Genomic DNA, 13,816 nt, shown 5'->3' on the forward strand with positions numbered 1-13,816 from the left:
AATAAATTGTCATAATGTTATTATTATTATGGTTTCTACAGAAGACTCTTCGCCGGACGAATGTTATTTTTTTGTTATTTTCGGCCGCTGGTATTCTAGTCGTCGTAGTAGTTTTCTGGTAGAGCATGGCGGGTGATCCATCAGTTCGCCAGTTTCTTAGGCTTGAAATGGTTATAAAATGATTCGATTAGAGTAGATTAGATCGTGGTGGATCGCGCAAAAGTACTACGGAAGAGTAGGATTGAAATCTGTACAGCAGTCCGACGGGTTGGTTGGTTGGTTGGTTAGTTGGATGGATGGATGGATAGATGCAAGGTGCAACGTTCGATGGTTCGGTTTCACTGGCCTGATGTTCGGTGTTTTTTTGTGTTTTTTGTTTTTTGGTATTATAAGTAGATCTTGGAAATGGTAGTGGTATTAGTGCTATTTTAGGAGATCGATTTTAACAGGAAATTATAGAGCAGTCCAATTCTCGGAAGAAGGAAATCAGATTAGGAGATTCATTCTTCGGTAGTAGCAGCCGTAGTAGTAGCAGTAGTAGCAGAGGCTGCATCATGATCAGCGGAAGCTTCAGTAATTACCTCTTCCTTCTTCGAACTATCGATGTCGTTGTTGATCGTGTTCAGGTTGTCATCGGCAGGAGTGGTATCTTCATCACTCGCTTCCAGCTCGGTGTCACGCTTGGGAGCATCGGTGGCAGGTTGTTCCTTTTTGTCCGAATCGTCGTCGTCGTCGTCGTTGCTTTCCTTGGGAGTTTCCGCATCATCCGTGCCGGAACGATTTCCAGTTTCGATTTCCGGCTTCTCCGTGGAAGCTTTTCCGTCATCTTCCCCATCCAGAGGCTTGACGTCGATTACGCGCACCTTGTAGATCGATGTTCCGAACTCGGTGTTCTTGGTATAGTAGGTATCGTTGATGACGACTTTGTGACCATCGATGATCTGAAGAAAAAAAACCGCAATAAATTCGGTTAAACGTTCGAATGATGCGTTTTCTCTAACCTTAACAGTTGAAGTCGTGTTGGTTTTGGTGGCATCCGAAGAATCATCAGGGATTTCCACTGGCCATAGTCCTGGTCCAGATGGGGCAAAGTCACCGCCACCATAGAATGGATTCCACGAGCCGGAGAACCGATCACGAAGACGTCTCATCAAATCTAAGGGGAAAAATCGCAAACGCAATAGGAAACGGCTATAATTATTTCTATCTCTCATCATCGATTTGCGTTGTGATGACGCATTCAAATGACGACCTACCATCCAGGTAAGATGAGAACTGCCACGTGAACGGATTGATCGACGGGAAGTAACCCGAGCTTGGGCTGTGTGGGAAGTCGGCGGTATCCAGCACACCATCGAAACCGTCGAAACTGCTGGGATATCGGTTGTAGAAGGATGGCCTCTGATGTTCCAACGGAACCACAATGAATTCGGCATCGTCGGCTGGGTCGCTGGAGCTGCTCTTGCTTTCTTTGCTGGCTGTAAAAAGGAAGAAAAACTTCGATAAGTGCATGTTGGGCAAGTAACAGTTATTAACATTTTCCGCGGGTTATTATTGTTCCGAAAAATGCGCCAATTGCTCGATAATCGCTCAGACACCTGCAGCGAGCAGTGCGGCAATGGAAACAGGTGATGACTCAATTCCGAACGAACACAAAAATAGCTCGTTCGTAACGATTCTTCTGTCGTGCCAAGTGACATCTGTATGACTCCGTGTGGGCTTTGTTAGTACATTTCATCCGTCGGCACCCGGCAGCCGCCAGTCCGTTCTGTGATGATTTAGTTTGATAACGATGACACGCCATCGCATTGTGCAGAGTAGTAAAGTGCACGACCGAACCTGACGGCAGTGGCAGTTCCAACGTTTTTGCCGTGACACCGTCCCGCGTCCGTCGGTCGGTCGGTCGGTTTTTATCTACGCTTGTTGAACTTTCCACTCTAGTGTTTACAACTTCATGACTGGGCCGCGTAATTGGACAGTTACAAAACAATCCGATGGAGCCGGGCGGAGTTGAATGAATTTGTTAATGTGATATTTTGGATCACTGAAATCATGATATTAAATCTGCCTTGTGTCGGTTTGGTTTGGGTTGTGGAATTGAAACATTTTCGAATTTGACGAATATTCTAATGCAGAACAGTAGATGCCTGAATACCGGAACACGATGGTCCCAAGTGGAGCGAAAGTATTGATAATAATCATATAACAAGCACTAACGAGAGGCAAATGTCCGAGTCCGAGGTTGACAAACACGTCGGATAACGTAAACAGAGGGTCCAGTTGAAGCTGCTCTAGGCGACAACCGCGAAGCGCGACAATTATTTCAATGATTGGTACTTTCTACCGAGGTAAACCGCATAGTTTTCTGCAATTACTTATGCTACCTACGATACCTGTTCGCTGTTCCATTTTTGCTTTGTGTGTCGATGCCGAAATTATGCTTACGGGTTACAATCAATTCGATACCTAAATACTAAATACCGTTGTAAACAATGATGCTTTCATTGACTGACCCATCACAGAATGCACAGTGAGGGTCGGGGTCTAAAATTGTTCCAAACGACCCTGACAGTAGACAACTGAACGGGCCAACAATTACACGGTTGAATGGAGTCGATCGATTCAATGTGCCTCCGATTTAGACATTACTTTACGATGCTAATGCAGCTCTAAGGTCACTATCAGCGTGCGATAATTAGTTTTACGCTTTGCCTTCCTCATGTATGTAAGGCTGTGAAATCTGTGACAAACGGAATTTTCAACCGGGGCACAGTGGTCCGAAACTGAATACCTGTTTCAATCCATCTAGTGGTGCAACGAAGCCTTTCTCATATTTCTCATCTATCTATCATCATTCTTTGTAATCGCATCACGTAAGAACGGATGGACGGATTGAGATGCTTTTTTTTTTGTTTGATCAGTTTTTACCCCCACCGGGTTCGTACATCAAAAAAATTAGGAAAACTTTCCTGGGAAAAACCAATAAAGTTTTTTTGTATGGACAAAGGAATTTTCCAACGAAAAAGTCCCCAAATATTGCTAGATCTACGATTGATGTTTGGCGCGCATAAAGATGCTCAGTATTTCGCCGTTGAAGAAAAGAATACTAGATCTTTGGAAAATCGTTTGGCGCGCTACGAGTAGATTTGGGTGGAGATTTTACATGCATGATAGATTCGTCATTTGGAAATACGTGCTTAATAGGGTATCAAAATCATTACTTGCCAAATGACTGTTTTAGCTATACCGTAAACAGAAACACAAGTTCTAATTTCATTTACCAGTAGATGTAGTTAGATGAATTATGTTGGCCATCGTGGGCGTGAGTTGAACAAATCAAATTATGTAACGATTTTTTTACGTATCAATGATAGGATTCTGCTGTTGAAATAATGAGTTCAGATGAAAATATTTTCCTGGCATTTAGCATGCTGAAGTTTGTTCAGCCGATTCGGGTAAGTTTTCAAGAGTGGTTAACTTCAAAACGGTCTGCTTAGGATGCTATTCATGACATTTGTAAGCTGCTTAAGCCAAATCATTTCATTTTCCGAACTTTGGATTACTTGACGAATTACCATATGCGAATCGTGAATATCATATCTAAAGGAGAAATCGTGGCATGTAAGAACCATTAGTTGTGAGATCTGCTGTTTTATACATTGGCTTTAACGATAAGAAGAATACTGGTATAATCACTCCTGATGTTCACTCCGCTAGAACAGAATATTGATTCTCAGGACTGAATACTAAGCAAACCGATGTGGTGGCTCGACGAACGAGAGGCCTTTTGATACAATTCTTGAACGAATATAGCGTTCATGTCAAAGTTAATGGACACAATATTTAATAAAAGGGTAATTTGAACTTTCGAATGTCCAAGTATTTTTCATTTTATCGCTAATTCGTTCATCGAAAATTGATCCTGTCATTATCCTGCCACGAACATTCATCAAACACGACTAAGTAATACCACTAGCGATGAAGTAGGTTATGGACAACCGTTCAAAATTAGTTTATTACTTTCGATAATCCCTAAGGATTTGCTATTAAATTTTAAACGTCTTCAGTACAAATAAGTCTTAATATTCAATGATAAACAACAATCCCCGAGGGATGCTTTTGGAAATTTCTGGGGTCAATTTAAAGTATTTATCTTGGTGATCTCTTTTTCATCCATCTGTTAATTTATTTATTTGTTTATTTAGGAGCAAGGGAAAAGCCTGCTGGAGCTGAGATTTTGGTTCTCCTTCTCCAGCAGGCATAAAACCTTCTCATCTTTTGTATTAACAAATAACATTTGACCAAATGATACATAACGAAATCTTAAATTACCCTTATTTAAACTACAAAGCTAACTAACAACTATTCATATTGATCAATTATCCTAATAAAACTAGCGGGAAAATATTTGGTTTTAATGGCGTTACGAGATAAATTGAAATTAAATCCATCAGAGCAAGTATTGAATACGCGACATATACTCGAAAACGGTTCAATGAACCCACACACTTAAAACCGATTCTCGAGCTCGGCATTATGAAATGCCGAATTATATCGGCAACACTTAATTTTACTGACTATTCAGTAATTAACATGCTCTTTTCCGAAAATCGTTAAAGTTCTATGCTGATATCTCGGTAAAGCGAGTTCTTTTGCTGAAGTTTGGCAAAATATTATACTGAACGTGTCAGTAAACTACAAATATACCGAGATCAGCAAAACCGTTCGCCGAGATTTCGAACAGCGACTTAGATTTTACTGAAACTCGGCGAGACACTTGTCATCTAATGTTTCCTTTCGATTTTCCAAGCATCACGTCGCCATTGCTCGTGGAACTGGAAAACATCTAAATTGGATGAAGGAAAAGGATTTGTATATTTTGTTAAAAGATAAGTAAAACCGAAAACCATCTAATTTGCATATATATATATATATATTTATATCCGCTTATTTACAGTAAAGGCGTGAGGAGCACTAGAAACAATTGTCTTTAGCCGTGATATTTTCTTTTGGTGTTTGCGCTATTTTGGTTTGCTATATTGAAATGAACATCAATAAAATATTCGTTTCACTAACATTACCTTTTGTGATATTAATTTCATACAAAAATAAAACAAATATCTTTCCTTTTTTCGATTACTGATGACTCGGCAATTCATGATTCCATCCTGATAACTTTTGCCGAGCTGACAGCAAAATTTCTGCTGGCAAGTTCGGCAATAATTGACAGTTGACCAATTTTAGATTGCCGAGATTCTCAGTAATTATACATTTTGCCGAGACGATTACCGAGCACTCGGCTGTGCAAATCTCGGCATTTTTTTGCCGAGATTCAGCAAGAAATTTTAAGTGTGCATAGTTAGTTCTAGCACGAGGAATTCTGAGAAAGGGATTAAACCGCAAATTACGCCGAAGAATGTCAAAACTTAGCTATTGTAGGAGATCTGCACTATCAGATTGGATGAGGTCCGCGACGAAAACAGCTTTTTGTGTATCACGGCGGACAGATAGCAAATCGAAGTGTATGTCTACAAAGATTTTTGTAGCTTGGAAGATTAAATGGATCTCTCCAGGGCAGGCGACGCAAAGCAAAACGAATGAACTTGCACTGAGCAGTTTCAATGCGTAGCTTATCTGTTTGATAATATGGTGCCCAATCAACAACAGCATACTCGCGAACTAGAACTAGATCCCTAATTGATGTCTCCCGTTTTAGTACAGCTTGCGAAATAGTGTAATCATACATGATCGTGATTCGTTTACGAGAGAAGGAGATAACGAAGCATTTGAAAGCGTTAATAACCAATCTGTTTACGTAGCACCAGTTAGAAAATACATCCAACTGTGACTGCAAGAAGTTTGAGTCTTTCAGATATTTGATGAGATGAAACAGTTTGAAATCGTCGGCGAATGATAGCTTCATGCATTGCAATGCGAAATTCAGATCATTTAGATATAGCAGAAATATGAATGGTCCTAGATGGCTTCCCTGAGGAACACCAGAGCTCACGATGAATGATGGAGTAATGCAGTCGCCAATTCTCACGGTCATACTACGACCAGTCAGATATGATTCAATCAAATCCATCATCCCACATGTCAAATCTTTAGTTTGAGAGAGATCTACAAATCTCTGTTCAATACACTGACTCGAAGGATGAGATGGCAAACGGTGCATTTGTTTAGTTTCTGCGTAACAAAAGCATTGAACATATCCACAATAATTCTTGATGATATTTCTTCTTCGGGACGAAGTTATTGTGTTGAATATGAATTTGTCGTAATTCGTTTATTGTAAGCCAAGTAATCAGTAAAATAATGGAAAGAAACATTAACGTTTGGCAACTCTGCTGTTCGAAAACACAAATTTGAAAAAATAATTTCAGGCGAGACGAAGTTCGACGGGTCAGCTAGTCTATATATATAAAAATGCAGAGATCATTCTTTGTAATCGCATCATGTAAGAACGAATGGACGGATTTACATGATTCTTTTTTGTTTGATCAGTTTTTATCTCCACCGGGTTCGTACATCAAAAAAATTGGTCAAACTTGCTGGGAAAGTGGGAAAAATACATAAAATTGTTTTGTATGGACAATGGAATTTTCCGTTGAAAAAGTCGTCTATGCTTGCTAGATTGATTGATTGATTGTTTCGTGGGCAACGAGTTGAATAAGTGTTTGGTCGTCGAAGAAAAGAAAACAAGATTGTTGAAAAAGTCGTTTGGCGCGCAACGAATAGTTTTGTGTGGAGATTTCACATGCATACTTGATTCCTGTTATTTGTCATTTCGAGCCACGTGCTTAATTGGATATCAAAATTATTGCTTGCAAATGACTCAATAACGGAATGCATATGACTGATCTAGAAAACCACTGTAGGCAGGAGAAAAAGTTCTGATATCGTATACCAGTTGATGGATTGTGTGTAATGGAGTTAGATAAATAATATTGGTCATCGTGAGCGCGAGTTTAACAAATCAGAACAATTTTGATTGAATCAATGAAAAGATTGTTCTGTAGAATCGCTAATGTCAAACTAATGGATTTTCCTTGCTTTCTAATGATTTAGCGCATATAATAAGTGGCCATTAGATATCAATGTTCAATATGATTATCATAATGGGTTTATACTGCCATTTTCAAAAAGTGTTCAAAAAGGAGGAGGGGGGGTCAAGGAGGGTGGAGATTCAAGGGTGGGAAAGGCGCACAAATTTGAAAGAAAAGTCAAGGTATTTGCGCTTTTATATAATAAGCACTCTATCATGGAACCTAATGTTGAAAAATCTTCCATTGAAAGGGAAGGGTGTTTTAAAACCTCTAACCCCCCCCCCCCCCCCCTCCTTCTGCGCACGGGCCTGGTACCTGACCAATATCCACTTTATCAGAGTCCTAAAGTACGCGTGGCACTTTTTGGCAAATTGAATATCCAGAACAAGTTCTGAGAAAACTTTCTTGCTGCTTAAAAACTGTACAAGGAACTGCTTCAAAGTTTATTCTGTTGCATCGAGTGAACATTCAAGTATGAGTAATTCCTTAAAACGGACTGTTCAGAATGCTTTGTGTGTATGTGTTAAGTTTATCATACAAAATTCTGGTTAGTGAGCTTTTTTATCAATTACCGAAAGCAAAAACCATATCTGGAAGAGAAAGTGTGATTGTAGGTTAAGTAATCAGCAAAATAATGAAGATAAATGTTAACTACTTAGTCGTTTGACAAGTCTACTGTCTTTTTGGGAGAGACGAAGTTCGACGGATCAGCTAGTAAATTAATATTTTTCTCGGTAGCCGGCTGCCCAGATCAACCAATATAACCAATTGATAACTTTAATAAATTATTAAAAAATAAAGCGGAAATAATAAAGAATCAAGACGCGCGTGCAATCTGTTGACCTTTATTTAGTGATTAAAAATGATTTTATAACAACTGTTTAGAATATGTCAATGCAATGAATCAATTATTTTGTTTAAATCCTATTCACTCGTTTATTTTGTATCACATAATTTCATTTACAAAAACGTGATTAATCCACCTAGCAGTGAGATGATACCTTTTTTTATCAACCCGCATGCGTTTTTTGCATGGATATTCTTAGGTGTTTTAGTTCTCACGACATTATTTTAATTATCGTCGTTTCAAACGGCAAATTGAGATTTTAATCACTCATTACCCTGTAATTTCGAATCTGCAAATCGTATCGAATTTCAATCTTAACGTGTGACATTCAATTGAACATTCCATGAGATGTCGAAGTAAGTTCCACTTTAAAGTTTTTCGTCATTATTTATGGTACTTCCAGAGCTGGTATTCAGGAACTAACATAACCCAAAATGATTCGAATGGCCATAAATTAATACGCCAAACAATTTACATCTTCTATATCGGTATGAATTTTAAAAATTCATCATCTGTAATTCCAGAATCGGATAAAATTCACCAATTTTGTATGGGACCTTAAGTCCTTTAATTTGAATTTTTGTTTATGAAGTTCGATTTGGCCTTTTTGAAAAAATTATTAAACTTTGAGAAACGATTCGAAACTGGATCCGGAGTTCTACGATCGGTGTAGCCGAAATCAGATAAATTCACCTGAGGAGTGTGTAGACATCTTTGAGAAATTGTAGTGCGAATTAAAATTTGGGGGTACATTCCGAATCCAAAAAAGAATACCGCTTAAACTGAAATAAATTTATTTGGTAATCGACTATCCAAATTTGCAAACCCGATAAACATGATTAATTTATGTGAAATGGACATTTTTATACTAATCACCCTGTATCTCCTAAACCAGAAATCGAATCTGACTAATTTTTATAGGATTTTAAGACCTCTCATTTGAATCATAGATGATTCTTAGATTTCATTTGAATCTTAGATCGGTTCAGCCATCTACGAGAAAAATGAATTGCATTATTTTAATTTCGTTTCACATGTCATCCTGTGTTTCCGTAATCAGAAGTCGGATCCAAATTTGGAAGTATACTAGTTTTCATATGAATCTGAGTTTGTAGAAAACGGTTTAGCCATCTCCGAAAAAATTGAGTGAAATTATTTGTCACACACGCATTTGCTGATCTCGACGAACTGAGTCGTATGGTATATGGAAGTTATGTTCTTCCAGCTTTTATTGCTGTAAGTAGTTTAAATCAATATAATTATGGAATTACTTTCAACTCGAAAATGCTGATATCATCTGGTTTATAAATGCCATATTCGAACGATGTTGCCAAAAACGAACCGTGCTAAAATCGGTCTAAGGCAAATTGTCATGAAAAAGGATGCTGTACACAGTCTTTTGGGCACTTAGAAACAATTGTATGTCACAGTATAAAAATCGTGTTTTACGTTGCTCCCAAGCATTTCTTTGTCATACAGTGCTCAAAACTTCTACTGCTGGAATAAGCGGAAAAGTCGTTTACACAAAAATATTGATATCTCCGTTATAAATGGACGGATTTTAACAAACTATGGCTTGCTGGATAGCTATTATCGTGCGGAATCTAAGTCTGGAAACATATTCTGTTTTCAAGGTCAATTGTGAAAAAAAAAGGTTCACAATAACCGATTGAAAAAGTATACGGATTGAGAAACTGAACCTTATCACAGAATATTGAGATAATTAAGAAATTATCCAAGAAACATTAGAAGGGAAAAATATCAGCGAAAAATGTAAGATGAAAGTCGAAATGAATCAATTCGAACACGAAAAAAAAACATGATTGCGAGCAGAAGGATATTAAAACCGTTAAGAGGGTAATATACACATGTTTTACGATGTTATTTAAAAGAAAAAGTACGAGAGTCAATAAGAAATAAAATTATACTTCTGCGATGAAACGAACACAATGAAAAAAAATGGACACCAAACGAAGAAAGAAAAATAAGGTGAAACTGATGATTATAAACTGATGATAATAAAGATACATCAGAGGGACAATAAAGCAATGGGTTACATTGTCAAAGAAGATATATAATGGGGGGAACACATAAAAAAGGGAAAAAGAGAGAGTATACTAAAAAAATTCAAACATATAGTTGAAGTAATACAAAGTGGAAATAAACTATGGGAAAATATGGGATTCTAATGATTCGAGATGAGTCAACCAATCAAGAAAATTCAAATATTTTATAAACATGGGAATCATGTCATACACAGCAATACCGTTCTGGTCATAAGAAAATAAAAAAGTTAAATTCAAGAGGAAGATTATAGATGTGAGCAAAATGTGTTTTTGGGAGGAAGCTATAATGCTACAAATTAAAAATGAACTGGGGAAAAGTTACAATGCGTTTAGAAAAAAAGAAGAGTACATTACACAAGGGAGGTAAATATAATGGTATAGAACACGGAAACAATGTATAAATAAGGAGAATTTCTATGGTGAAATAAAATGGTTTAGCATTCAATAGCATAAAACTAACACTGGAAATATACTAAAAGAATACTTCGGAAAAAAATAAATAAAATAGTGATGAAATATGACTGATACGACAAGAAAAGGATAAGACACAAGCGAACAGACTATCAAAACGACGCTGGCCAGCAAATAATTTCTATATAATGTATGCATTTATGCAATGATACTTAGTATGGGTGATCAAGTGTGTGTGGACAAGGGGATCGCGACCCGTATTGAATGGCGAACATGGTAACTTGTGCGTCTTTAGTGCTGAGTCAAATTGTGATAAATTTTGTGTGAAATAGGTGGCTTTTTGCGAAAATTTTTTCGACTAAGCAAGTGACTAATTGTGCTTTAAACAGATAAGTAGAAAGTGTTTTGTAAATACTTCTATTTTGTGCTGTAAATTGTGTCAGTAATCGCCGTGCGGCGGTCGCTCAAACAAAGCGGCGTCGTACCGTGGTATATTGAATGCATTGTCTATTGTTTTTGCATGGTTCACTTTGCTTTAATTTCTCCCCCAGCTGTGTGTCGGGCCGGTTTGGTTTGTGCATGAATGATGGGTGAATGTGTGAAGTGTAAGGAAAAAATAACCATATCAGATATTAGAATAACATGTTCAGTTTGTGAGAATGGCTATCACCAGCGCTGTACTGGGCTTACGAGAGCCATGGCCGGTTGGGTTTCAGATACACCGGCGCTTTTGTTTAAATGTGCTGATTGTTTGGAAGGTGCCGCGGTGTCTAATATGATGCCAAAGGATGATGTTCTTTCGCTCATTAGTAATATGAAGAAGGAGATGGAGAAATTCAAATCCATCACTGATTCGTTTGCTGCTGTGCGGGAGAGTATCGAGGCACATATTAATATCGCGATAGAGAGTGGAATCGAGAGACTGATCAGATCTTCCAATGATGCTCTGGAGAGCAAAATGGCCTGTTTAGAAAACAGTGTGGCCAAAAAGTTGGAAGATTTGAAAAGTTTCGTGATTAAGAATAATCAGCGCAATGATAATGAATTGGTCGTAATGAAGAGAAAGAAAATTGTTGCAGATAGAAAGACTCATTCGGAGTCAGATGGAAATCCCAGACGCAAAAGAAAAATTATGTCTAATACTGATGATGAACCACATGATAAAAATGTTGATAATGATAGTAATGACGAAGTTTTTGATAAAAATAATAAAAAATCATACGCGGATGTTCTTTCTGGTAAATTAGCTAGAAATAGAACGAAAAGTAACAGAAAACGTGAGACTCGCTCGGTTATTATGATTAAACCTATTGAGTCTTCGCAAACAAGTGATGACACGAGACAATTTCTGAAGGGTAGGTTGGATCCAAGAACACATAAAATTAGTAATTTCAAAAATGGTAAAGATGGCTCGATTATTGTTGAGTGTGCAGCAGGAGAGGATATTCAGTCAGTGAAAGAAAACATTGAAAGCAATTTAGGTACTGAATACAATGCTGTTATACCCAAGCCCGGGAAACCTAAACTGAAAATAGTTGGGATGAGTGATCGATATTCCTCTGATGTATTTATTGACCTATTGAAAAGTCAAAATCAGGAAATTTCGATTGAAGATGTAAAAGTTGTTGCTGACTTTGAGAATCCACGCTTCAAATATAACAAATTCAGTGTTATAATTGAGGTTGATAAAAATACTTATTCTAGTTTGATGGCCGCCGGTAAGGTTTGCGTCGGCTGGGATAGGTGTTCGGTTTTCGAGTCGTTCAACGTATTGCGCTGTTTCAAGTGTGGTGAGTTTGGTCACAAGAGCACCGAATGTTTAAACAGTGAAAATTGTTCCAAATGTAATTCCGCACATAGAACATCTGAGTGTTCTTCAACTGAATTCAAATGCGTTAATTGTCTGAAAATGAACAAAGAAAGGAAATTGAATTTAGACATTCACCATCCAGCATTTAGTAAGCAGTGTCCTGTATATCTGAGGTTGCTTGAAACGAAAAAGAACAACATTATGTCAATGGAATAGCAACTAATCGATGGGAGGCATTCAGATATTTTGTATTTGAACATAGCCGGTTTGTCTTCTAATTATGTCGCAATGCGTCATCTTATAGAGGATAGATATCCTTCATTAGTTTTGCTCTCAGAGACACATATTGTTGATTCTGACGCTTTCGATCAGTTCAGTGTTCCGGGTTACACTGTTGCTTTTTGTTTGTCCCATTCCAGGCACACGGGTGGAGTTGCAATTTACGCCAGAGAATCAATTAAATTCAGCATTCAATCAAACGAAGCAGTTGGAAATAATTGGTTCTTGGGTATATCAGTTGAAAGAGGCATGCAGATGGGAAATTATGGAGTCGTTTACCACTCTCCAAGTTCAAGCGACCGCCAGTTTCTGGAAATTCTAGAAAACTGGTGGGAGAATTTCGTCGATTTTGGTAAACTAAATATTATTACTGGAGATTTTAATATTGATTGGCTCAGTGATCAAGGTTCGAATCAATTGAAACAGTTAGCAGAATTCTTCAATTTGATGCAAACTGTGAATGAATTTACAAGAATTTCGAGATACAGTAAAACATTGATAGATCACGTGTATTCCAATTTCGACGGTGTTTATTTAAATGCGGAATCCGATTGCAAGATTTCAGATCATGAAACAATTGCAATTTCCGTAACGAGTAGCTCTAGAAATGAGGAAGATACGGTGAAAATCAAGAGTTGGAAAAACTATTCAAAGCAAACCATATCTCGACTTGTATCAAGAAGCTTGGGTTGTACACAGTTGACTGGAAATTTGGATCACAGGGCATCTATTCTTACTGACATACTGAAAAAGTGTACTAATGAATTAGTAATTGAAAAGTATGTTAGTTTGAACAGCTCGAGTAGTTGGTACTCAATAGACCTCTTACGGTTAAAACGGGAGAGGGATAAACAGTACAAGAGATTCTGTAGAACTAACAATGATAGTCACTGGAGTAGATATACACAAGCACGAAATATTTATTCACGGGCACTGAAGAAGACTAGATATGAAAACATACAGAGGAGAATCGATCAAAATCAACAAAACAGTAGAGAGTTATGGAAAATTCTCAAACAGCTTATCAAGCCTACACATAGTGCATCGAAAAGTATAACTTTTGACGGTATAGAAGAACACACAGAACAAATTATATCTGAAAAGTTCAACAGTTATTTCATAAATAGTGTTCAGCAGATCAATCAAAGTATTGAATTGGTAGGTGAACCTGTTGAAATAACACAGCCGATGAATAACTATTGTAGACTTGATGAATTTCAACCAATCGCTTTTGAACAACTGAAAAATATTTGTTTTAATTTGGGAAAATCGACGGGTATTGACAATGTAAACTCAAAAGTGATACAGGATTGCTTTCATGTTATCGGACACGATCTACTGGATCTGGTAAATG

General features: G+C 37.5%; 1 protein-coding gene across 1 annotated transcript in view; it reads right to left on the reverse strand.

Annotated features, from left to right (window-relative positions):
- The window catches only part of LOC131431638 (histone-lysine N-methyltransferase SETD1B-like), a 63,076-nt gene that overhangs the window by 21,194 nt on the left and 28,066 nt on the right, over nucleotides 1–13,816 (reverse strand). Inside the window, exons 2-4 of the mRNA XM_058597469.1 lie at nucleotides 1,257–1,478; nucleotides 1,002–1,156; nucleotides 582–941 (exon numbers count right to left, since the gene is read on the reverse strand). Coding sequence (XP_058453452.1) covers nucleotides 582–941; nucleotides 1,002–1,156; nucleotides 1,257–1,478 — 737 coding nt within the window. The remainder of the gene's footprint in view (nucleotides 1–581; nucleotides 942–1,001; nucleotides 1,157–1,256; nucleotides 1,479–13,816) is intronic.

The sequence above is a fragment of the Malaya genurostris genome, chromosome 2, assembly GCF_030247185.1.
Source record: "Malaya genurostris strain Urasoe2022 chromosome 2, Malgen_1.1, whole genome shotgun sequence".
Taxonomy (NCBI): domain Eukaryota; kingdom Metazoa; phylum Arthropoda; class Insecta; order Diptera; family Culicidae; genus Malaya; species Malaya genurostris.